At 42.3% G+C, this 26,678-nt stretch overlaps 1 protein-coding gene across 1 annotated transcript in view; it reads right to left on the reverse strand.

Annotated features, from left to right (window-relative positions):
- GABRG3 (gamma-aminobutyric acid type A receptor subunit gamma3) overlaps positions 1–17,812 on the reverse strand; it is a 326,293-nt gene extending 308,481 nt beyond the window's left edge. The window contains exons 1-2 of the mRNA XM_074930235.1: positions 17,644–17,812; positions 14,092–14,240 (exon numbers count right to left, since the gene is read on the reverse strand). Of these exons, the coding sequence (XP_074786336.1) occupies positions 14,092–14,240; positions 17,644–17,696 (202 nt within the window). The 5' untranslated portion in view covers positions 17,697–17,812. The remainder of the gene's footprint in view (positions 1–14,091; positions 14,241–17,643) is intronic.
- Between the last annotated feature and the right edge of the window lie 8,866 nt (positions 17,813–26,678).

Genomic DNA, 26,678 nt, shown 5'->3' on the forward strand with positions numbered 1-26,678 from the left:
CTAGAAAACATACAGCATATCACTTTTTCCCATTGTCTCAACACGCAGGTCCTTTAGCATGTTTCTGCCACACCAAAAAATCTTTCCAGATTTTCTCATCCCATCGGCCCTGAAATCATCCTAACAGAGTAAAATCACTATGAAATCCATTTAGCTAAACCTAAGCAACTCTTCTCCTTTCAATTTAGACTCATTCCCTTCAGCCCACATTGCCTTTAAACTCGTTCATCCAAAGGTTTTTGAATTTGAATTGGTTCAGCCAATGCTAAGATCTTCCATGTTTTCAGACTTCCAGGATTTAATAGACCAGGACAAGCTCTGGAGTCCTTTATTTAGCTGAGGCCACTAGGATTTATCTTCCTTTTAGCATCTTTGGTGTCAGCGTACCTGCTGAACAGTATTCAGATAGCTCTTACTGATGGTGTAGCCTAACTCTAAAATAACGCCACTCCTACACTGAAAGGTACGTTGTTTTTTTCACTTATACTGCCCTCCTTCTGATGCCACAGGGTATACATTAATCTCTAAATTGAGATCTAAATTGGTGGTTTACATTCTCCAGGCTTAGCTGACCCAAAACTAAGTAAGTATAAATCTTGCTCTAACCTGCATAGTCAGAACTCATGCAAACTTGGCCCTAACAGGCCAACAGCTTCTGTTAGACATCTCCCTTTCCCATAGAGGCACCTTCCCTTCTCCATGGTCTTCAAAAATCTCCAGAGAGTAATTCAAACCACTGAAGTTTGGGAACTATGTCGAACTTTGGACTTTTTTGCACCAATGCCCAAGTCCCCTAGAATGAGGAAATGCAGGTACATCACCCACTCAAAACTCAGAGAGCTTCCCTCGGGGAAACTACTGAGCAGAGAAGTGAGGAAGAGTTAAATAACACAGTTCTGTGGGAAACTTATCTCAGGTGGATAACTGTTAATTTGTTTAAAACTTAAGAAGCCATTCGGCACAAGCTGAAGATAGACAGGAATCTTCACATGTAAAGATGAATAATTTTTGCCCACAAAATTTCAGACTAATGATGAGATGCCGAAGAGTTTTAAAATACCTGAAAAGTTAGATGGCTCTAAGAAAACAAGCAGGCTGGCTTGCCATGTAAGACTTTGGTATGTCCATATCATTAGGACTACTAGATCTAATGTTGCAACACCAGACACTGAAGTGGGTACAAATAATGGTTAAAGATGATAACCATTCTCTCTGATTCATTAAGTACCATACATTTCTCCGACTGCATATGGTCAGAACATCCAGGATTATTTAATGTCATGGTTTCAAATTGTCTGAAGTACTGGCTTATAAACTTAGATCTTCCCTTCAGCAAAAGAAAATCTGAACTCAGCTGAACAAGCACAACCGATTAATGCAACTCTAATTGTAGCCAGTTAATAACTAAGTAGAAGTCTAGCAGCTTCTGGTAATGAGACCTGCCTCAAAATGCATTAATAAATGCCATTACATAGGAACTGTTAATAGCAGGGAACTCCACTTAGTTCTTTTACCAAGGTAGTATACATGGAATAAAGGCCTCTGATCTTTTCAAGGCTTAGTCACATATCTAGCTGGAAGTTCAAAACTAAAGAGTTCTGGTGAACATTAATGGGACTAGACTTAGTGATGTAAATTGGCAGGCAATTGAATCTTGGCAGGATCAAGGACAAAGTTCAGGACCAGAACACAGTGCTTGGAATCCATTTTTCTTTAATCATTGCAGTTAAGTATATAAATAGATTATGAGATGATAATTTCTCCGCAATGTGCTGAGCCAAATTCTCTTCTGGTACAAAAAAAAAAAAACAAAAACCAACGAAGCACTGATTGTTAATGCTAAAGGGAATTTGGTCATATTCACAGTAAAGGTCTAATCTTGAAACAGAAGAAAACTAAGCAGCAGCCACTTCTTATGTCAAATTAAATCAGCATCTAGCCTCAGACATTCCCAGTGAAATTCAAATTAAAAATAATTTTAAAAGAAATACAAGTAGGCTATTGTATCACTACAGCTACAAAAAAGACTGAAAGTTCCTTTGAATGATATATTGCTTTCCTAGGCAGAGGCAGAAAATAGAATTGTAATACGATTGGATGGCAAATATGCGTTCAGGTTTTGAAAGGACAGAAGAGTATAGGTCTTGTTGCACGTAGTTTCTCATGGATATAAACAGATATAAACTGGGAGAACCATCAGATATAAATTTTAGGTTTGTTAGCATAGGATATAATTCAAAATACCAACCATAATAAGGTAAAGATTTTAAGATTATTTAATCCAAAATGCATTATGAAAAATAAAATAACTGAGTTTAAAAGTTATCATGTCCTATTAGAAAGAACTCGCCCTCTACCAGTCTTCAAAATAAACTGAGTTTCATGGAAAGACATAACTAATTACATTACAAATTATGTCAAGGTCTGCTTAGTTTTTCTGTATACTACATGTATTTGTGAACACTCAGTTCATGGGTTGATTTAAGCCATGCATGGAGTAGCTAAGCTAAAGATGGAGCCTTTTTTCTTGCATTAAGAAAATCCTCACAGTCTTGTTGATCGAACAACAGAAGTATTAATACCTCACTAAAAGTTGGCAATAAGATTACAAATGGATACTCAGCTCCAGTACCATTTTGATATCAGCATCAGCCGAAAACAGTTCTAAAGAGCTGTTAGAAACTTAGCAAAATTACTGGCAGAACCATGTGTATATCACATACAGGAGAGCACTTACAAGTTGTTAACAAATGTACAATATTCTCAAAGTTCTTTGAAATATTCTTTGTATATGGTAGTTGACTTTCCCTAAAAGACAACGTAAGCACATCCAAGTAACTGCAGTGTTATGCTGCTACACAGTGCTGCCTAAAACTAGCTACACTGCTGATCGCAATCATTTAATCTTCAAACATGTTCATTTTAATTGAGATTTACCAAGCCAATCAAAATATCTGCAAACAAAAAGAAGGTCATGCCAATATTTAGCTAATAGTCCCCATCAGATCCAAATGCCATGGCTTTGAGACAGGCAGAGTTTATATTCTAGTCAGCCTTGTGACTATCACATTGCAAAGACACATCTGAGTGAAATCTGTCTACAAACTTTAGACAGTTCAAAAAATGCCTAGCCACAGGAGTTGTGAGGTCAACACTGCCTGCAAAGCTCACTTGAGAAGCCAAGTGAACACTTAGACGGTTGTGTAAAGCTAGGTCAGGTACATCTGGACAACAAAACGCTGAAACAGCTAGAATAATGCCCTGAACACAAATACCCATGCAGGCCAACTACAGGATTTGTGTAGTCCTACTTCATAGATTTATGCTGGTGAAATAAACAGTACATGAGCTTGAACCCCATTAAAGTCTATGAATACTCTTGGACATACACAAGATCATGTGTGTAAAGAACTTGACAGATAAATCAGGAGAATTTTAAAAATACTTTTGAGGAAATGAACAAATGGATTGTTATACAATTTCACAAGTCATGTACATAAAAAATTTGCAGTAAGTTCCTGACGTTTTATTATGCTTCTTTGGTAATTTAAATCACCCTGTCCTTTTAAAATACCTCTTAATTTTTGATAGATCTCTGTTATACAGAATTGATGATTATTTCATGAATGAAATCACTTTGTATAATTCCTACAGAAAGCTTCCTCCACAGCTGAAGTTTATCCAAATAGTATTTATGTTCCTGCACAAATCATAAATATTTAGAATTAATTTTTAAAGTTTAATGTTTAGAAATATTTTTATTAGAAGATCATTTAAACATGAGTAGAACTAGCTGAGCTCTCATAATTTTTAAATAAAATCTAAATTATTTTTTGTTGAGAGTTACCCTTTCTTACATTGTTCAAGCAACTCCCAAGTCTAAATTATTCTGATTTTACACAAAACAGCAGTGGTAAAAACGTTATGGATCAATATTTATATATTTATGGAAGCAAAGCAATTAGCACTAGATTTTTAGAAGGCACACAACCATATAACAAACACAATGTGAGCTCTGTTCCAGAAACAGCCACTTAAACTCTGCCTAAGTTCCACAAGACTTCCGAACACAAAAGACTAACAAGATTGACTTTACAGGAATATTTTTTAAAAATACTCTATAATGATATTTTACATTATCTCATTAGCACATAAATTGCTGTTTTTAAATTAGGATAAAGCTGTAATAAATCATTACACAGTTATCGATAACTGTAGTAGCAGTCACTATAGTGTTAATATTTACTTTGTGTTAGTGATGATGACTATTAATAATTCCCCATATGACCTTATAGGCAACATCTAATTACCTTTTTGTTCCTGTAATACAAATGCTTATGCTAACAAGTCACTTCTCAGGGATAATTGTGGTCAGCTAAAAATTTTATATTTTAGGACAAATTACCACATTTGAAGAAAGACATAGTAACAGGAAGTGGTTGAGTCACCATCCACAGAGATATTTAAAAGACATGTAGATGTGGCACTTAGGGACATGGTTAGTGGTGGACATCCCAGTGTTAGGTTTACAGTTGGACTCAATGTTCTTAAAGGTCTTTTCCAACCTAAATGATTGTATGATTCTATGCTATGATTCTACAAAGATATCAGTGAGGAAAATTAAAAAAAAAAAAAAAAAAAAAAAAAAAGACTCATTCTTCCTGAATATAAGAGAATAGACTTGTACAACAGACAGAGGTCAAAGCTCTCCACTTGCTACAGCCAGAGAAACTCTAACAGAACTGTCATCCCTATGTTGTAGGATCAAACTACCAAAATGGGACTGCAAATGAAAATCAAAAGGATAATGAAAAGTTTGGTGCAGAGTTGAAAGAACATTTGGATGACAGCAATATCAGGGTAAGAACTCTTCTGAATAGGGCATTTTATTCACATGCCAGGTTTTGTTGCCATTATGTCCAGGAGAATGATAGTGTGCACATAAACGGACTTCCTCGATTAACTACAAAGCACTTTTATTCTTCATATCCTACCACCAATCAACCTTCAGCACTTCCGTTTTTCATTTACTTTGCCTAATGCACAAGTTCTAATTTTTCCAGTATTATGTTTTTGGGGAATGAAAACTATAGTTCTTAATAGTTAGGCTGGTTTACAATCAAACCCTAAAGTTTCCAATTTTGTTTTATTTATATTCATAGGATGGGGGGAGGTCCTGTATGATATCATGAGGATGAACAATAATAGAATTTGTTCCTGCAAAGTCAAACAAACTAGAAACCAAGGTCCAGATGAACAATAGCAGTCTTAAGAAAACCATACAATTGCAAAAAGGAGCAACAATATTTTAAAATATTATGTGCAGAAAGTTTTCCTTGTTTAAAGATGACAGACTATTAGTTTGTGCCACAACCTCAGAATGGCAACTATAGTACTGTACATCTGTCCAATTTACAAATATCTGCTCAGAACCCTCTTTAACAAAAAAAAAAAAAAAGACTTCTAAATACATTTCTACACTTGGAAGAGCCAGCATAGTCTAGGTAATTGCAGAAGGAAGGAAGAGAAGAATTATGTAATTAATATTTCAGACTTTTCCAGACTCTTACCTAAATTTAAGTCTGTGGCATCCCAAATGCCTGTATGCTATACTCCCAACTTCCTCTAATATTTCTTAGGTGAAGTTATGGAAAAAAAGAGAAAATAAGAACTAGCAGCTACTACATATAGCTTTGAGTCTGACAGCTGAAATGAAGAGTTTGGCAAACACTAACTGTCAAACAAACTTTCCTACCTACAATGCCACTCAAGAAAAACATTGAGTCTGAACTTGTATCAAGCCATTTTAGCAAGTAAGCACTGTCAGGAAATAAAACTCTAAATGAGTTATCTGTTTAAATAAATTATTTACATTCACAAAGGTTGTGTTGTAAGGGACCTTGCTGTTAAGTACTTTGGTAAAAGGCCTCTCTCTCCAACACAAAACCATTACATCTTTGTCAACCAACAGACTACAAGAAAGACATAAGTATTGCAAAGATACAAGTGGCCCATTAGAAGTAAGAGAAAAGAGCAGTTTTATCTGCAAAGAACTGTATTACTTGGTTAAATTATGAGATTAATTTTAGAAAAACAAAGTGTTTGCATACTGAATTTTTCTATATACTGAAGTAGTGTAAGCTTTAAAGTGTTGCTTTCCAGCATTTGATTTAAATCAGGTGTTCTCAAAAAATGAAACAAAAAAGAATAAAAGAAAATCAAACCTGTTAAATAATTGAAAAATAAAACCCCAACACATTCTTATTTTTTTAAACCAGAAACATTAAATTAGAGGGCTTCAGGGTCACTGCATTGGAACAAAATTTCACCACAATTTCTTTTAGTATGACATATTAAGAGTTTTACCTGAGAGAAGGATGAGTAAAAAGTAAGGTGTTTCCCTGACAGTTGAGAAGCTGTGAACCAAACCAGGTCAGAAACAAAAGTCAGAAATTCCCCTCTACTCAGCTTCATGGTTAAGCAATTTGAAGAGCAGAACATAGGCATGAAAAAGTTCACTATCAACAGCCTATCCTAATGAGAAATGTTCCCATGCTCTATTTTGAGTCTATGTTTGATGCACTATACTGGCACCAGACAAGGATTAGGTTCAACCAACCTATTTATTTATGTCATGTTTTAAAACTCAGACATGGATCCCAGATTTCAAAATCTAAAACTAGGACTTTGGAGTGGCCATAGAGTAGTTTACCCCTCACTTATTAGTCTTGGAATTGATATTGTAGAAATGTTCATGGCAAAGTCTGCAGAAGAAAGCATTAATTACTGAAGATGCTAGAAAAATAGAAGTCCTGCAGACAATCAAGAAATCCCTTCTATCCTCCCAACTAGAACAGGGGTGGTTCTTGTTTGTATCGAGTAGCAACCCTTTTCTCAGGAATATTCCTCTTCTTGCATAGGTGTGCTTACACATAATGTGTGGGAGATGCCTGGCGCTAAAATAGTCTTTGTATCTACTGTCTTACTCATGGAAATGGGACAGTTAATGGATTACCAGTTTGGTGGCTGAATCAGAACAAAAATTTTCTGAAATAGACAACCCACTTTACATTCCCAAAAACAGAAGAAGGGAAGTATCAACAAGAACAATTAAAACATTTCTGACATTTTTTCTTATGATCTTTTTCAGCTCTCACTATATTCAGACTTGTTTCCTAAATGAGTCTTAATCACAGTACTCCTCATCCTCACCAATGGGTTATCTGAGTTTCTTCTTCCGTATAAACCCAAATTAGACTAATGTCCACGATCATCTGCAGAACCCAGTATTGCAGAAGTTGGATCCAGGAGTACAGCTTTCCCCTCCTGAATGCTGCCATAACACAAACAGAATTCATTTCCTCTCTCCTTCCAGTGGGTAGTACCTTTACACACTGGTTAAGTCTCCAGGTACAACTGTCTATAATCAATCCCTAAGTGACAACTGTCTCTTTCACTACTTCCTGTTACAAGATGTCTGATACTGTTTCTCATAGGCTAACACAAAAAAAAGACTTAAAGAAGAAAGTAGTCATTTGGCCTCGCATGACAGTTTACAGCCTTCTCTGCACTATGATCTGAGAAATATTTTGATCTGCGAAGCAATAAGCAATCCTCTGTCACCACATATGGGGAAACCTTGCTGGAGCTAATTTAAAGAGTATCAGGTGTGGCAATCAGCAGTTAGCAAAAATAACTTGACAATCACAGTGGTAGCAGCCTGTGGTGCACTTCAGGGTTGATTTCTGTGTGGCCTTCTAAGGCAGGTCTGACAGAAGAAAGGTTGTGATACAGCTTCAGAACTCGAGTTTTCCATTAGGATTGTACTTGAAAATGCACATCTCCTTTAAAAAGTAACAGAATAAAACTTGTGCCCACTCAGCCAACAGATCTGCTCCCTGCATACACTGAGAAACTGCTTAAATTAGTTACAGAGAGAGCTTTAACTGCTTAGAAAGAGAATTGCTGTTAAACCCTGCCAAGCCAGTACAGTAAAACATGCCAGACAGAACTTACTCTTCTATGTTTGCCAACACAAACGAGCCCACCTATTTATACTAGCTACACTTGTACAAACCTACTCAAGGTACTGAGAGTTGTACAGCTATTTGTGAGACTGCTCTTGTCTTCAGAAATTTGCCTAATGGTTCTAAAGATATGTGAGGAGCTGGACTCTCAGGATGGCTAGAACTGTCAGAGTCAGAAGGTATATAGGCATTAAATCAGGAGGTATATGTACGTGTGTGTATACACTTTCATACTTCAAACCAAACTTATTTGGGCTTATAAATACACAAAAAATACAGGGGACCATTAGAAGCTGTACAAATATCTAGAGGATCCAAGAGGAATCTTGTTACTGCAGTATAATGAAAAAGGAGGGAAAAGCAGGCATTAGTGGTGAAAGCACCTCTGAACACAAGCTAATGAAGCTTTCCTCAACATGTGCAGTTCATAGCCTTCCCTAATATAGTGATACATTTGAGAAACAGAGGATGCAAACACACAAGTTATCCTACTGCCCTTTCAGTGAATATCAGTAAAATTAGTATTATTCATGCTTGTTCTGTCTCTCCCATAATGCTCTTGCCTCAAGTTTGATTTGATGTCAGCTTGACTTTTTTTTAATATAAAGTAGGAAGGCAGGCAGCTTAGAAACCAAGTGCTAGAAAGTATAGGAAAAATAAATTAATACAATAAACTACCACATTTACACAAGACTTCTATTGCATTAAAAATGGAATTCGGTCTTTTCAGTTCTGGCTGACCATTACAAGAAGTATAAGTTGAAAAACTACCTGTCAGCTAAGTACCTCTGAGGCACAGAAGTTCTGTCTTTTAACTTGCTATTCCTTGAAATTTTTTAATATTTTTTTAGCTTAATTTCTAGTATGATCACATTCTACTTTCAATTTCCCTGGGTAGTTTGAGTACACTAGAGTGTAGTTCCTTCTAGTTGGCTTTTCTCTTACCAGCATTATTTTGCTCCAGCCTCTGAAATAGAAATTAACTGAAAGTATTGAACTTTAGTAGAATATAAACAACTGCAAAGACCATTGTTACACCCTGAAATTCAGGGGAAAAAACCTTTCTATTTTTTTTCCAATGATTTTTAACGAATTTTTTAAAAACATAAACCAGAAAATTATCACTTTCCTAACACCACTTCTTCACATTAGGAACACCATGGGGAAAGTTAGTGGACAGCAGTTCTGTCTGTACCTAACACGTGTGTGTAACTCCTTATTCTAGACCTGTTGTGTTCTGGGGAAGGTATTTCAGGAGTTGGGGAAAAGGGCAGGTAATCACAGGAGGTCCGGAGAGCACTTGGTCAGACTGCAGGATGTGTGTTTTAGAATATCTTTTGTACTGAAATTAGAGTGCTGAGGTAACTGACTGCTTGTTAGAGATGCTCAGGGAACAGTTTTGTTCTCTAAAAATTACTGGTGAAATAAAATGTTTCCTTTCACATTAGCAGGTTCAGATAAGAAGGAAGCTTGGAGTTCAGCTCAGCTTGTGAACTAATCTTAACATTAATAATGCCTTGTTGTCACTGAAATTTTGTCTCGTGTTAGTTACTGCTTCTTAATGAGCAAGAGAAAAAAGATCTTCTCTCTGAGGTGAGCAAACCAGCTACCTATCAAAAGGCAACTCTTAAGACTTACTGCTCTTCACGATCCAAATGAGTTCTGCAGCCCTGAGCCTGGTCTCGGGTGAGATTTTTTTTACTCCCGCTGCTAACGGCACATTTCAGACACCTCTCACAGAGTAACCTTTTAGATGGGTAGGGTGACTTTCACAATGAAAGAAAAAGTTAGCATATTATCTTCCACATGTAAAGCTCACTCAGGGAATGTGATTGGCAAAACTCACTTTGGAAGAATACACTGCTACAAACTTTCTGTCTGTTTAAGGCAACCTACATTGCATATGAAAGTAAGAACAAAACAATGAAGAGTAATGAAGGTAGCTTAATTTTCCAGGACTCCATTGTGCACTAAGCTGCCCATTGAGGAAGGTGAGAGGAAAGGTTTCAGTAAAGCAAAGTGACTCTGAAGGAAATATATTTTGTCATGTGCTATTTAATTTACCTGTGGCTTGCTTCATTGTTGTTTTTTTAAAAATGAAACAAATTTTAAATCGGTTAATCAAAAATAGAGCAGTGGCAAAAACCTGGTTTATTAATAGAACCCAAATAAGACTGAGATTTTTCTAGCTGTAATTATCATCATTCCACTCTGTGGTCTGTTGGTTTGCCTATTATTTCTGTTCTCATTTTATCAATAAAGAGGAAGCAAAATTTCAGGGCCAGAACATAGTCCAACTAAATGTCAGGACTTAAGCCAGTGTGACATGGGGGTAAAAGAAAAAATCACTCTTGCAGGGTAGTAAGACTTGTTGCATATCCATTGAATGAGTCTTCACGTCAAAGAACTACAAAGAAACTACAGAGTACCTGCCTATGGAAGAGATTTTTAAACCTTCATAGTTCAGAATGGGTTTACTTATTATCTGGGACTGGTGCCCTTTATACCATGCAACAGACCCACAATTCTCAGCCCTATAATTGTAGCTGGTAAAAAAGTAGGTGGGAAAGATGCTTTGTTTCCATAAAACACTTTTTGATCTAATCAGTATACTGATATAAGCTGTTCAGTGTGAAGTACTTTCTTTTCTTTCTTTTTTTTTTTTTTTTTTTCAATTCTGAAAAGCATGTATGTTCTGTGGTATAATGGAAAACTGCCAGATGCCACCATTAAAATGAAAACCTTCACAAGCTGTGATATTTATGGAGACAAGAACTCTGCCAAGTGTGTGGCCACAGGGAATGCAGTCAGACGGTCCCCTGCTGGTAGAACTCTCCTTTGTTTCCAAAGACCAAAGGCTCCTTTTAGCAAGACAGGTCCTGTTACGGTGTCACATTGCTGATAGCCTTCACAGGGTAACTGTTTTGCCTAATACTTAGGTTGTCCAATTCACGCTTTCAAAATCCTGGCTCGGAACCTTTGCAGATTATGCCTGTACTGCTGAGCGTAGATCAAGCATGTGATCTGACCAACAGTCATTTACAGGAAAGTCTAGGTCAAGTATAGGCAAGCATAAGAAAAAAAGAAGAAAGGAAAGAGCAAGTTATGCCTTGCAGCTTAGCACTGACCTACACACTCTTTACAGTAGTTTATATGGTCTGGGTGGGGAGGAGGAAGGAGGGTGGCTGAGTGTCTGTTGACAGGGGTTCATTCACTGACAGCCACACTCCTGACCCGGAGGTGACGTGATCACTGAAGAACTCAGTGCCCATAGTTTGGCAAGTGGACACTCTGAATATGCCTGTACAGTGCCAGGACATACCTGAGCTAGCCAAAACATCAGCTGCCCTGGGAATGATGAAAGCCCATGGAAAAATCACTGCCTGGGTCAGCATGCAGTTCAATACCTTCTATTTTCAGAAGGTATTTTGTGACAGCCTCCTCCCATTCTCCCCATGGACTTTGGCTTGCAAAAGTGTATTCCCAAGTGACTTAAAAAATGGCAATCCTAACCTTTGAAAGTGCAAAGTATTTTCCTAGGCTTTTTTGACGCATTCAGAGAGAAGACCATTTCTTCAGGAGCATTGCTAAAGTTATCCACTGTTAGAAATAGCGGCTTTGCAATAAAGGATTGGAAAACTGGGTGAAGAGCAATATGGCATGAAACAGTGAGTGTTACCTGTCCTGTGAGACAATTTGTTTACAGGCAGCACTGCACAAATGTAAAGGTCCTAATGAGTAGCTGACTGCATGCTAGTCCTGGATTTAACCCTCAGCATGTTTTATTGACTGCACTTCTGCTTGGTTCTGAGAATTACTTCTCTCTTTCCCCAATGGTTCATCCCATGCTTTCTATAAATTCCAAAACATGCATTTTCTTATTGTATGCTTTGTGTTACCTGGTCCACTACTTTTTTTTTTTTTTTCCTAGTGCTTTAACTGCTATGCATTATGCTTTAAGTGATCTGTATTAATACTGAAACCTTTGGTGTAGGAGCACAGTTCACTTTCCAGGACAAGTCAACCATTTATTCTGGAGGATAATCTTCTCCCAGATGGAAAGGAAGATGTTCTCATGTGCAAGGCACCAGCCAGTAATTCAGGGAAGTTAGATATAATGCCTGATTCTCTAGCATTCCCCCTGTGTTCTCCTTGACAAATGCAGCAGCTCCTTGGCTTCAAAAGAGCAGTGTTATTTATCTGCATCAAAGGTAGGAGAGGAGGGAAGAGGGACCAGGGAAGGAAGCCAGGGGTGAACTAACTTCTCTAGCAACTTAACAACAAACAGCTCAAGTTCTAAAGTAGCCAGATTCCTATCAAAGAGAAAAATGGCCTTGGACTGAGATGCTTGATAGAAATAGATAGATGTAGTTGAGAACTGTAAAAATCTCTCTTTGATAGGATATATGAGGAGCTATGTAATTTAACTCTTTTCTCTAAAATGTGATTTATGAAAGTTTGTGGAGACGCAAAAGGAATTATTTCGGTAACAATGATTTTCCAGTGCTGTAAGATATATCTGACCTCTACTGATTTTATGGCACCTGACAGGGGGACTTTGAATGATTGCTTTGCCCCACATAGGCATAACATAATTTACTCTGCCTGAAGTCAGTGATCTGAGGACATGGTATACAAAGTAAAATAAAAAATTGGTCTGAGAATGTTCAGATATTGATATGAGTGGGGAACTGCATTAAAGCACTTCTCCATCAGATACTAAAGATCAGCTAAATCCAGTATGATAAACTAAGGAGAGAGAGAGAGAGAGAGAGAGAGGAGAAATGTCACTCTGTATTAAAAACAGACATATGTATCAAATATGATCTTTGCAAATACTACAGAAAATCAAAGTAAGAGCTATAAAAAAAAAAACACAAACAAAAAAAAAAAACCACAAACATCCCATTTTATTTCATATCACAGCATAGGTTTTTTTCTGAAACTATAATATTAATGTGTAGCTATGAGACACTTAATAATTGTAATGGTGGATACAGATGGCTCTTCCATGTAAGGACCCAAAGGGATCCCCTAGAAAGTATATCAATACGTGTGCCATCAGCAAATATAGTTTCACTTATAATCAGTAAGAATTCCCCCACTAATCTCTGAAAAAAAACTAGAAAAAGAAAATTATATTAGGTGGTTGTTTTGAGCATTCCCCATTCCCTGTTCACTCTGAAGTATATAAAAGGTATAGTACATGTAGATGATAAATTGTCTCTGATTTCTGTCAAACAAATTTGCCATGAACAAACTAAGCAGCAGTTGTGCTATAGCCATTCTGACCTAAGGGTTCAAACGAAGAAAACAGGGTATAACCACAAAAGGTAAAAAACCACTGGTTTGAAACACACAACCTCATTATACAAATTAAAGAAAATTAAAAAAAAAAAAAAAAAAAAAAAAAAGAAAATGAGCTCAGAGTTGTTACATGCAGGTATCTACTGGTTCTTATCTACATGCATACTTATATGTAGTAGTACTGCCCACAAGACACTTCCATTATATCAGATTTCTCTTGCAGATAATGTATCTGCTGGTTTGGGGAGGAAAATCTCTAGAGTTGCCCTATACAAAGGTAAATCCTAGTGCCGCCTTCTCATCATTAAGGAATGTAACTTTCATAATCACAGTTTGAAGAAGGTAGATGCACGTTCTTCTCTTGCTGTGTCCTACATTTTGTTTTTAATTTGTTCAGGGTTTGATCGCTTCTCAGAACATGAGTTTGTCATATGCATGGACTGCATGATAAAAGAGTATGTTCCTAACTCTGCCAAAGACCTGCTGAATATTTTAGAGCTAGCCCTTCTATATCTCTACACAAACTGTGTACAAGCAAAACAGAATTCAGCACCCTAAGTTATCACCACACCTTCCCATGAGAATTAGCATTTGTTGACTTGGAAATGAACTTCGGGAAAAAAAAAAAAAAAACAAAAAACAACACTAAAAAAACCCACTTCTACTTTCCCAGACATTTGTGCCCAGTAACCAAAATATAACGTCTTTTCTGCACCCATAGACGCTTCCCCTCACTTGTACAGAAAGTAGTACTTACTTCCAATATCTGGCCGCAGCTTTTTGTCATACTCTCTCAACAGCTTGTTTAGGATGAGAGTCACATCTGTGTCTTGTGTTTTTGGAGCTAAAACCCATTTTTGGTTAGTTGTTCCATCTTCATATTCATCCTCTTCAACCTTTCTAGAACTGCAATAACAAATCAAACAGATGTTATTTTACATAACTAAAATCTGAATTTACATTGTGGGTAAATCTCCACACTCATCTAAAGAAGTTTTAGATATCTCCTTTGGCTTTGCATCTACCTAGCCTTAGGCTGTTTTTGCAACAGGATGTTCCAATGAACGGTTGTTGAGTATCTGTGGATGGGTCGCGATTGAGAATTGTTTAGAAATTGTCTTCTGCCAATGTCTCAAAAAATTATACTCTGGGTATAGTTAATGTAGCTATCAGAGTAGTATTTTATATCCTGTATTTTAACCAACCTATCCCAACTAGTTAGTTTACAATATACTCTTACGAAGAGTGAACATCTGCAGTATTATTTTATTAATACATCAAGACAACTGATTCATCTCTTGCACAAAGGCTAATAAGAGTATTAAAAATTCAGATCTTTTAATACTTCCTGATCATTTTATCCTATTAATAAATTATTATATTCTCAGTGCCTGAATTTCAGATTTTAATGTATTACAAGGCTTAGAATTAAGAGCTTGCTCCTTGAATTTAAGATGGATTATCACAAGCACACAAATACATTGCATAAATTAATCTGAATTTCCCTGTAGTTTTAATGACTTTTTTAAAAAACAGTACTACACCAAGAGTTGTGACCTCTTTGCTTCATAGGTGGATTATTTTTATTTTAAGAGTATGCTACTACGAATGTGGTGAAACTACAGTTTGCCCAGAAATCACAGCTAGAGCTGTTTACACTCAAGACTAATTTCATTTGTGCAGCTTTTTGTGCATGAACAGTAAAATGTTGATTTGAAGATGTATCTTTTGGTATCTTAGAAACCAAAACTGTTTGATGTCTCTCAGTGGAGAAAATCTATGACAGTTAAACTGAGAAGAAGTTCTCCGGAGAAAAGACAGCCTCAGTGGTGGAACCTACAGCAGTAATGTGTTGCTTTGACCTGCAGTTGCCCTGGTAATACAATATAATTTTGCAGCCTTTTTACACAAATGTCAATAATTATGCAAGGTGCAAAGCAATGGAGAATCAGGCACCAGCCTTTCTTATTCATGGGATGTGCTACACACATCAGAACAACCTCCTTTCTCCCCCTCTCCTTCCCTCCATAATGACACTGGTGTCTTTTAAAATTTCTTCAATGTCTAGGAGACTTGAAAGACACTCTATAGTAACAGGAAAAAAAAAATTAATACAAGTATAAAAATTTTATCACAGAGAATCATCAACCCTCAAAGTTGCTTGTAGACCACCATTCAAGCATTTAATGAAACTTTTAATTGAAATTGCTCTACAGCCAATATGCCCCTAAGGATTAGCCATGAATCACTTAACGTGACCTCACAAATTGCAAGTGCTCTAGGTACAATTCCTGTATAAAAATAATTTTGAAACCTAGTCTCTGAGGATTTTCTACAGAGAGTTCATATAACCAAGTTGCAAAAGTAGAAAAAACTTAGGGAAAATTTTTAATAGACAACCATGCCTCCTCTGTTAGTGAGCTGTATTTTTAAAAAACTTGATCTTTTTTGTATGATTCACTAAATGAGCATTAAAAAACCTCAAGAGGATTTTTTTGTGGGGCTTTTTTCTCTCCCCCAGATTCATGACAAGCCCTGTGTTTTAATACTGCAGTTACAGAACCATTCTCAAAGGAGGCACCGTCTCCAAACATACATGGTTGTTATTTCAGAGCTGAAACGCTGCAGTGGTGCTGAATTCCCGACAGGAAAGGAGCACAAATCATACGCCTTTTTCTGCTGCACCCACCACAACTTCACTGGATGCATTCAGACTGCACGTGGAAACGAGAACTGAGTTCAGATAGGATCATGATTCCCATTTCAGGGAGCTGATTCTTTAAAACCAGTCACTAACAAAAGTTTAAGCACTGGCAGACCTTTTAAATCGCCTCACTCTAGCAGTTTGTTTCCTAGAAAGTATCTCCAAATCACGGAAATTCCTACCTACCTTCTAGATTAAGAACGGGGGTGGGAGAAGTTTCACTAATACACTGACACATATTTTTCAGGGCATTTTGTTTTCTTCCTTAAGAGTTTGTTTTTTCACTTCCCTTGCTTGCCCCTACACAATTAAGCTCCCTGAAGGCACTTGAGGGTGCATTTTCACCTGGTGTCTGACAATTCCCAGCATATTCCTGCCATCCACAGAAACAAGCGTGGGGTGATGGGAGGCCATTCTCAAATTGGGGAGGAAGAACGGCTGCACACCTTCCCCAAACTCCTCAGGGGCCACTAGTTTTGATCCTGTGGGGAGCCAGAGAGGAGGCAGTGCATAAACTGCAAAGAAGGAATTCTGGAAATCTCTGAGAGGTTTCCTGCCACATGCATGTCTGGGACTTGCTCTGGGCACTGACATGAAAAAGCCTGTAGGTCCCGTGGGGATTTGGGAGACAGATGCCACTTGGGTATGGGGATGTCTGCGGGAAGGGAAGGGAAGGGAAGGGAAGGGAAGGGAAGGGAAGGGAAGGGAAGGGAAGGGAAGGGAAGGGAAGGGAAGGGAAGGGAAGGGAAGGGCCTCTGAGCACGCCTGCAGCCCTGTTTGTGGTGGATCCTGCGGGGCGGGGGACGCTGAGGTGACACCTCTGCCAGGGTTATGCGGAGGGGAGCCCTTCCTAGTACCATGGACAACCACCGGGACCGACGGCGAGCCTGGTCCAAGAGGTCACAGCTGCAGCTGCCGGCTGTCCCCTTCTGGCCCCTCACTTCCAGCCGTTACCGGAGCCCCGCCGGGGAGACTCTTCCCGCTCCTGAGGCAGGTGCCAGGGGTTCCCCGGCGCGGCCCTCCCCGCCACAGGCGCCCCTCCCGGCCCCCTCCCCGCCCTCCGGGCCGAAGGCGAGGCGGTTAAGCGTGGCAGCCGCCGCCCTCCCCCGGGTTCCCCGGCACCCCCTGATGGTCCCGGCCGCTGGGCTGACGCTTCCCGCGGCTGCCCTCTCCCCCTCAGGCCGGCCCCGTCCGCGGGGCTCCCGGGGCTGGGGCGCAGAGGGAAGCCGTGGCCGCCGGGCAGCGCCAGCCGCCGTCCCGCCGGGCGCCGGACCCCGGCAGACGCCGGAGCGGGAAAACTTTCTGCCGGGCGGGCTCGGGACAGAGCCCTCACGGGCGACTCCCGACTTCATAGGGAGCTGGGAGGGACGGCGGCAGCGGGGCTTCGGCTGTCCGGGGAGCCAGGCGGGACCCGGGAGGGAGCGGGGGAAGCCGCGATTGGGAATAAAGCCCCGGCACGGAGAGGGGAGGGAGCGGGGGAGCCCGCTTGTCCTTCCCGGGCGCCGAGTATTTTGCAAACTCCGGCGAGCGGGACTCCAGCCTGCAAACCCCGGTGCGAGGAGCGAGGAGAGGGGGTGGGGGGAGGCGAGGGGAGCGCAGACTTACCAGGCGTGAAACACTGAGAGGAGGAAGAAAACCGGCAGGAGCTTAGCGGACATGATCTGGGCAGCGCTGGCCAGGTGAGAGATGCGGCAGGATGAAGGAAATGTTGCAGGATGTTCACATGAAAGGGAGAATGAGGCAATGAGGTGAAGCTCTTCGCCTCTTCCTTTGTATTCTCAGCTTTATACCCTGATGAAAATACCCCCTTTCACACCGCTCCAGGAAGGGAGGGGGGAGGCGAAAAGAAAAAAAAAAAAAATAAATAAAGAAGAAGCGGAATGAGGGGGAAATCCCCAGCGGAGAGGCTGCCAGGGCCAGGTATAAATCAGGCTCCGCGGTCTGACAGGTGCTCAGCGGGCACCGAGCTGCGGCGCTTCCCCCTCGCTGGCAATCAGCTGCCGGGAGCAGCGGCGCGGCCTCTCCCGCTCCCCCGGCTGGCGCTGGCCGTGCCCCCCGGGCTGTGCACAGCGCGGCGGAGCCCGGGCCCCGCCGGGCCGCGGGAGGGGCGAACCGGGCCGGGCCGGGCCGGGCGGAGGGCGGGCTGGGGCGGCGGGGGGGAAAGGGCACACCTCGCCCCCCCCCCGCGGAGCGCCGGGCCCGCGGCCAGCCCCGCACCGGAGCGCTGCCGGGGGCCGCCCCGCATCGGGGAGCGCCTCGTCCCCGCCGCCTGCCCAACAGGTACCCGCCTCGCCGGCAAAGGGGGGGAGCCGGGAAGTGAACCCTGCCCCCGCCGCGGCGGGCGCGCAAACACACACACACACACACGCACACGGGAGGGGGGAGCGGCGAAGTCGCCAGCCGCAGTCAGCCGGCAGCGGGGATTTCTCCCCGCCATCACCAGCCCCATGCCCCGAGTGGGCTGCGGCGCCCGGCGGCAGCATCCCCCCGCTGCTTTGGGGGTGCCCCCACCCCCGAACCCCGCACTCACTTGCCGCACGGGGCCCTCGGGGCGCAGGAGCTGCTCCCTTCAGACGCAGGGAGAGGAGGGGTCGGCGCTGCTTCTGGTATCGGGGCGGTCGGAACCAGCGGCATTCCGATGTACATATAGACGCGGATGCATGTAATCGGGGCGGCTACAGAGAGGGACCTACAGTTCAGTCTTCCCCAGACAGATAGGAAACATACACAGTGCAGCGTGTTTGTATATGCCTCTGTAGCCAGCTGGATGTATGCAAAAGTTTGCATGCGCTGTACGAATGCATGGACACACGTATATATGCATAAAGTATGCCTGCAAAAATGTATACACAGAGAAGAGAGGGAGATGCGGTAGACCGAGCTACATGGATTTGTGTGTATTTAGGCAACTTTAGAATAAATTAGGATCTTCTGCTGTGAGAACTCAGAAGTGTGACGGCAGCCAAGTGTATTCAGAGCAAATATAGTTTGGGTCTGGACATCATGTGTCTTTCTACTCCACAAAATACAGCACAGATGTGATTTTTAGGGACTTCAATTCCCTCCAGGTGTGTGGAGCTTTGCACCAGGCATCAGGGCAACAAGGATATATTCCCTTTAGCTTTCAGAAGGGGAGATGGCAAAATTTCATTTACATGGCGATAATCTGGAAACAAAAAGATCTGCTAGAGGTACAACGAGTGATCGGTTTACTGTGAGCAGAAATCTCGGAAGCATATATCTTTGCTTCCTCCTCCCTTAGACATAATTTCCAAGTTCTGGGGGAGTCGTTTTTAATTATGACATTACATTAAAAAAAAAAAAATCTGCTGGAAGATGCAATCTTGCTTTTAGAATAACTCCTACATGATGACTAGAAGAGTTGGCTGGAGAGAATTCTGTTCCTGAAGTTATTTACTGAAGGAACGAGACATCTTAGGGAAAATCCGGTGTGAGCCAAGAAATTAATTCCCAGTCATGCACTTCAGGGTTTTTTCAACCTAAACGTCTCTTTACTAGATTATACAGCAGTTCCTTCGTGTTGACTTTGGCTAATTGCAGTTACTGTGAATTGCTAATAACCACTTGTTACAAGACTTGTGCTCTTTTCCGTTGCCAGCAGAGAAGTGCAGGTGGACTCCAGACCGCCTGCTGCTTTGAGAAAATAACGGCTGGAATATCGAAGGGAAAGGAAAAGAAAAGGGAAGGGAAAGGAAGGGAGAATGGAAGAGTCAGCAGGAGCTCGGGGGTTGCCTGATTTCACCAGAAATAGCTCTGTGAAAACGCGCCTTTCTTCAGGCGCGGGCCGGTTAAGCAGCACGGCGATCCGGTGATGTGAAGTTTGCAGAAACACCGGCGCTAGGGGCGGGCGGGACGGGGCGAGCCGGGGGCCGCCGCCTCTCAGCTACGGCAGAAACTCCCGCCGGTGGCGGTGCCGGGCTCCGCTGCCCGACAGCTCGCTGGGGCCAAGAGCATTTTCAGGCCCCCGAAGATTTTCTGAAAGCTGGTGCTTATGGCAACATCACTCGGGGCTCCGAGGTCGCGGTACCCATGTCCCGGCTGGCAGTGCCTGCGCGTTTGGGAAGCAAGGACGGGAAGCGCCCTGTACAGAGAGGGGCTCGCCGTCGCCAGGTACCCCCGCGCTGGCCACGTGGAGGAAAATGTGTGTATTCACACACACAGCCACACTCAAGACGAACAACTAAATAACTAATAACTCTCCCTCCGGGGAGCCCGGCAGAGCAAACTGCTGGGGAGATGCCGCCGCGGTCCCGGGCGGAGCGGGCTGGGGCTGCCCGGGCCGGCGGTGCTCTGCCGACAGCGGGGCGGGGGCGACCGGGGCCACCTTCCCCTCTGCCACCGCCCGGCCGGGCGGCACAAGTGGCCCAGCTGGTACCGAGGCAGAAACACCCGGAGGAGAGACGCGGCGGCGGCGATTTTGCAAAGAGCGACGCCGCCCCGGCCGGGGAGCCGAGCGCTCGGCAGCCCTGCGCCGCGGAGACCCCCCGCGCCCCTCCGCTCTCGGCCGGGGGCGGCTTCCCCGCAGCAACGGCTCCGCCTCTTCCCGCCGGCCCCGTCCCGCCCCCGCCGCCTTCCGCCGCGGCGGCGGGATCCTCTGGCGGCGGCTGCGGGAAGCGCGGTGGGACGGGACGGGACGGGACGGGACGGGACGGGACAGGTCAGGTCAGGACAGGACAGGGTTCTCTGTGTCCGTGTCCGTCCCCCCCCCCGGCCTCCAGCCAGCGGCAGAGCACTCGTTACCCCTGTCCGGTGACCGTGCGCCGTTACCGGTGCTGTATGTCGTCGGCAAGTCACCCAGTCCTCCGGGAGAGCCCTCACAGTGTTAGACCATTCCGCTCTCCCTTTCAAGAGTGAAGGCAAGCCCCGGGGCTCGAACGCAGCTTTATGGTTTATTAATTATTACCGTCTTCTCCTCAGGCTGTGAGGAAAAAGAAAATAAAGATGTTTTTTCTGTTGTCCTCGGTTGGGTATGTGTTAAGACCAAAGGAATACTTTAGCACCATTCTTTATTATATCTCATGCCGCCATCATTTCTACTTTTTTCTTCATACTCACATGCTTTTCTCTTACTTCTATGCATACTCTCTGCCTTTGCTGAGCCTTTTCAAATTGTGTATGCAGGTAAGGATCGTTATTATCCAGCACACATTTTAACAAAAGAACATTTTATCATACCCCGTAATGATAGTAAAATGTTTATATTCTCTAGCACAATAAAATGGATCCACGTTATCACAGATGGCAACTATCTTTTCAACTTGAGGTATACCAAAGGGATATCTTTGTGTTTGTTATGTGGGGTGGTGAATCAAGAGCCTCCAAAAGCAGCTGTGCAGGTAGCCAGGGAGGTAATTAGCATAAATAAGGGGAGAAATGCAGAGGGAGGGAATGAGGCTCACAGATTGTGTCTCGCTTGCTTGGACTGAGTGCCACCTTTCTAGCACTGAACAGGTTCTTGAAATTGGGCACCTGAACTTTTCTGTGATTAAATGTTGAAGAAGAGCCCTCACCGGTGTCTTTCCTAGCATCCCAGTGATCGAGGCTGCCACCTACACCATGAGAAGCACAGGAGGGCCTGGAGCTACTCTGAGACAAACAGGGAGGGGGCTGAAACCTGTCTCCTACAGCTCCTGGAGTCCTCCAGCTGGAGGCTTATTAGAGATTTATTAGAGACCAGAGCTAGTTTATTCTGGCTGAAGGTCTCTGTCGCTCCCACTGGAAGCCCTCCACGCTGTACAAATAATTAAATCTGCCTTGAGGCAGGGAGTTGAATCTCAGAGGTCCAGACGCTTTCTGCGTGCCCCTGGCTCTGTCCTTCAGCACAGGGCTCACTGTTCTCTTTGGCCCACAGGCAGGGTACAGAGAATCCCTCCTGACATGGCCGTGCTGCAGTTCTTCAGCAGCCTCACACACGCTTTCTGGCAGAAAAATGGGCACCAAGAGCAGGCAGACCTGGACCTCTGGGGCCGGGTGACCCCTGAGCAGTTGTTTTGAGGACATCAGCAACACCAGTCTGTAGTGAATGAAGAACAGAGCCCAGATTGACTGAAGCCAAGACTGCTGTGGATGACTGTTTCCAGTGTTTGTTACCATATATGTGACAAGTTATGCAGCTATTTTTTTCCCTATGTGTATTAAATCTTCCCACCTACAAGCGCAACCTATCATTGTCGGTCCAGTGCATTGCAATCTACTGGTATTTTCCCAAAAACTCTCCAAATTCATCTAACTGAAATGCGTTGGTATCTTCAATCGACGTTCTTAATTTCCTTCTCACTTTGTTTTTAGCCGAGGCCAATTTAAACAGCAACTTTTAAGACATGATGACTGAGAGAAGCAATAATTGCTTTTGAGGATGGCAATGAAAAGACAAATAATGCAGTACAGAATGGGACACTTACACTTGAGTCTAAATTAGAGGTAATCCTAAGAAGATCCTTCAGAAGTCCTTTGGGCTTTATAAAATCTAACTTCCATTCTTTCTGACTTTCTCAAAATTGAACAAACATCCATAACAAAATAGTGGAAGATGCAAAATTGGTAAGGTATGTCATCTAAGTCTGTCACCATGCAATGGCCATATTTGTTTGTAGTGACATAAAAGCGTATAAAGAGCCAGAAAGAATTCAAGCAATTTGATCAAACACTCCTTTAGAATAATTTAGGTTCCTCCCAACATTTCAGTGTCAATTCCAATCTGAGGAGCAAGGATGTTAGGGGAAATATATCCTTATTACAAATAACATTATTTCCAGATGTAAAAAACAAATAGTTGTGCAAGCGTTACATTCATCCAGTCTGTGTAAACTGAACAGCAAAGAGGTTTCATTCAGTTTTCTTGAAAGTTTAATTTATACATTGAGCAAGAATTTTTGAAAGACAAGATTATTTCATAAAATCATTTCTTCCTCAATTTTGTACAAGTATGTTTAGTTATTCCACAGAGGGCATATTCCATTTAGAAAAAAAGCAGAACACAATTTGAGATAACAGAAGAGGGCTAAGCTTTAGAAAATATATTTTTGCCTAAATTCATCCTTGGAGTAAGCTGGCACAGCTCGAATATCAGAAATAAAAAACCTTTTCCATTGTATTTGACTTGTTCTTTCATTCTTAATGGGCACAAGTGAGAAAATTTGGCAGTAGAACTGCACACGTTTACTCTCCAGTGCTGAATTGTTGTAATTCACTTTTCAACTCCTTTTTTTTATGAAAGCATACAGGAAAAAAACATTGACAAGCAATTTATTACTCTCTTTGGCTGTGACTAAGTTGTGAAGTAGATGTGCCCCACAGGGTCCCAGCTCACCCATACTGGGGCAGTGACACAGCTCACCCCACTCCTGAAGACCCAAGTTCCTTCCAGGGGTAACCAGAGGAGGTTGATGCACAGCCAGATACTACCCCAGCCTGAAGTAGGACAAGGGCAAGGTGTTTACTTTGAGCCAGGATCTGGGAATTGCTCCCATCTCCCACAGTTCAGATTACATCAGTGAGTAAATGGTCTCCCACACAAACAATTCCACTGACTGCAAAGAGATTTAAATTGTTAGGTGTTGTGTAGTGTAAGGCAGCGGCATTTAGATATTCCAGTCTGGAATCGATTAGCTTATTGAAGCATCTCTCAAACTATGGGACAGCACCTACTATTCAGGCAGGAGCACATGCTGTGAGGTGGCTTCTTTTTTCTTCTGTCACTTCAGTTCTCAGCAAGGATTAGGAGTGTGTGGGATTCTCTGAAAAACGTAAGGTAGACGCTTTCTTCAGGAAACTTCAATCCACAATAACAGAATGGGCTCTAATAATTTTCTGCCTTTACTGTCAAACACAGAAAGTGATAGTCAATATAACTGAAAGTATAGAATGTATGTGAATAATGGTATATGAATGTATAGAATGTCTGTGGTGCCATATGCCTTTGACAGGTAATTATCAGGTCCTCCTCACATTGGGTAAACTCTGATAAATTGTTTACTAAAATAAAGCAAAAGGCCTGATCCTCTGACTGTGCAACTCCAATGTTTGCAGGTAGTTCTGTATTCAGTGAAGACAAGGAGACTTTCCATGTAAGTAAAATAGGTCAGATTTAGAGGTTCTGGCACTGAGTCCTGCAATGGACACCAGAAAATTATGCTGAGCCACTAACGTAAGAGTCAGACTTGGGTGTGAGCACATAAAACAAAGCACAGAAAACCCTCTGGAGCAGATGGAATGGCTCTGGAGAAGATGCTGTAAAGATAGTTCCAAGTTTCTCATTCTTGGAGGGAAAAACCTCACACTGGAGTCTTTTTGTGGAAGTCTGAGGAAAGCATCTTCTGGAGGCTCGCAGGTTGTTCACAGTTTTCAACAGTGTAGTAAATGCAGGCTCCATTTTGTCCCAGAAGCACTCTGGTGCCACTGTCACAAGTACTCGGTGACCTAAGGTCTGACCAGGCATTCCTGCTCTCCAGTCTTCTCTTGTAGAAGAACATTTGCCGAGTAGCTGGATGAGGTCAGGACAAAGATTTGGATAGCCCTGTATCCTTCCTCTGAAAGAGGCCACAAGCAGGGTTTTTTTGAAGAGGAAAAGGGCATGTATATATGATATACCTCCCAAGTACTATTTTAGCTTCTAGCAATCAGCGTCTCAGGATTGTGATATAGTTTCAGTCTGTTTAGAGAATCGTGCAGAAGTCCCATGATCCAAATTAAACTTGAACCCACAGAAACTGTTTTTGGTCAGTGGCTGTCCAATTAGTTTCTTAATCTTTGGAACATCATTGTTGAATAACTGTATTTTATTTTGAAACCTTACAACTACCTGATCTTCCTGTAGGGAAAAAAAATCAAAACCAAAACCAAACCCACATTTTTCATGTAACTGACAGGAAGAAGTGTTAAGAATCCAACTTTGTAATTGTAAATATTATCATAAATAATGTGATAAAAAAGCTTGAGCCCGTGCCACCTGTAGGCTGCAAGAGTGGTTGGGAAGAGAACTGAGCTTACAGGTGCTGATACATACCTGCCAACAATACAGTAGCATGTATACACATAAGGGGTCAAAAAAAAAGGGCAAATCATCAAGTGGACTGTCTCCTGATGGGTCCTCAGTATCCCATCCATCACCTCAGACACCTGGTTGAGGAAGATCAGTTTGGTGCGTTATGTTGTGCCGCTGATGTTGCTACAGTTACATCTCATCTGTTATTCTGGTAAGACTAGAAATAGCAAGCTGTCTGTAAATTGATTCCTAGCAAGAAGCCTTGTCCAGATGTGTTACCCAGCACACAGCAATCTGCCACAAGTGTCAGTCATCATCATCAGCCACAGGAAAAGACTCAAGGGCAGTGAGCAAATGCTCATCTGTATGTAGTCTCCCCCAGGGATTAACAAGACCCTATCGTGCCATTCATTTCATGGTCACCTTGCCTTGCCACAGGAGGAATGAGTACCCATATGAAATGCTTAGAAGAAAAGTTTTCCAGGTGTGCTCATCCTGACTAAGAGGAATTGTTGTGTTTGCTAGCCCTGAGAGCGTGTTGGGCTCACCTCTCCTCGACCAGATATTTGGCCTCTAGGAGCCTAGCATGGCATTTGTTGTACATCTTTATGGCAATAGGGAAAGGCAGAAGAGGCTGCAACTGAGAGGGTCTGTCTTGCATGTGCAGAAAGATCTGCTCCCCTCCGCCAGTCCCCAGGTGTTTTTAGCTATATCGGAGATGCTCACTGAGTGAATCACGGGGGGCACTCAGTAGAATGTGTGTGCACTTCACTGGACTGCATCCCTGTTGGACTTGGCAAAAGCTATGTGCTCTTCACTGAGAAAACAGGAGGTCTTGTTGGCTCCAGCCTTTTTGTGGGAATAACCTACATGCGAGAAAAGCAACAGCCGTGGGGCTTTATAAGGTTTTGCCTCCCACTAGGCTCTGCACTTTTTCACTGCTTTTGATCCCCAAAGGGCCAGATTCATTGTATTCAGATACCATTATCCCACTTTTAAAACCAAAGAAATCATGGCTGCTCAAAGCCACATGGGAAGCCTACATGGAAACAGAGATCCAAATCCTCACCTTGGCTCAAGATAGCACCAACTAATAGATGGTCTTGCCCTTCCCTTGCTTCTATTTACCAGCTTCCAGTCACCTGCTCAGTCCCGTGGCTTCTCTATGGCCACTGAGAATTTCCAAATTTTTAATTCCACCACATCAAACAAAACACTGCAAAAAGGAATAGGTGTGTGAGATTTTTTTCTTGTCAATGTTTAGGAATGAAGGAGATGAAGAGAAGACACACAAGCAACCCACAGAGCTCCCCAGTCCTGGACCAGACACTCACCTCAAAGTGAAGCACTAACTCTCCTCTCTGTCCCAAACAGAACATGGGGCTGATGCTCCAGAGCAAGATAGCACCTAGTTCTGAAACACTGCAATTCACTGTCCTCACTCAGTATGTATCTTTCTGGGGAGCAATGAGGATGTGTCATGCGCACACATATGATCAAGTGCATGCATGCGTGCTTTCCAATTAATTCTTCCAGCTCTTGTGATTTTTTTAGTCTCTCTAAAATGATAACCAGCATAAGAATGACATTTTGCAATCAAATGTTGAATGCATTTTTTATTTAAACATTAAGATTA

This window comes from Athene noctua, chromosome 1, assembly GCF_965140245.1.
Source record: "Athene noctua chromosome 1, bAthNoc1.hap1.1, whole genome shotgun sequence".
NCBI classification, from domain to species: domain Eukaryota; kingdom Metazoa; phylum Chordata; class Aves; order Strigiformes; family Strigidae; genus Athene; species Athene noctua.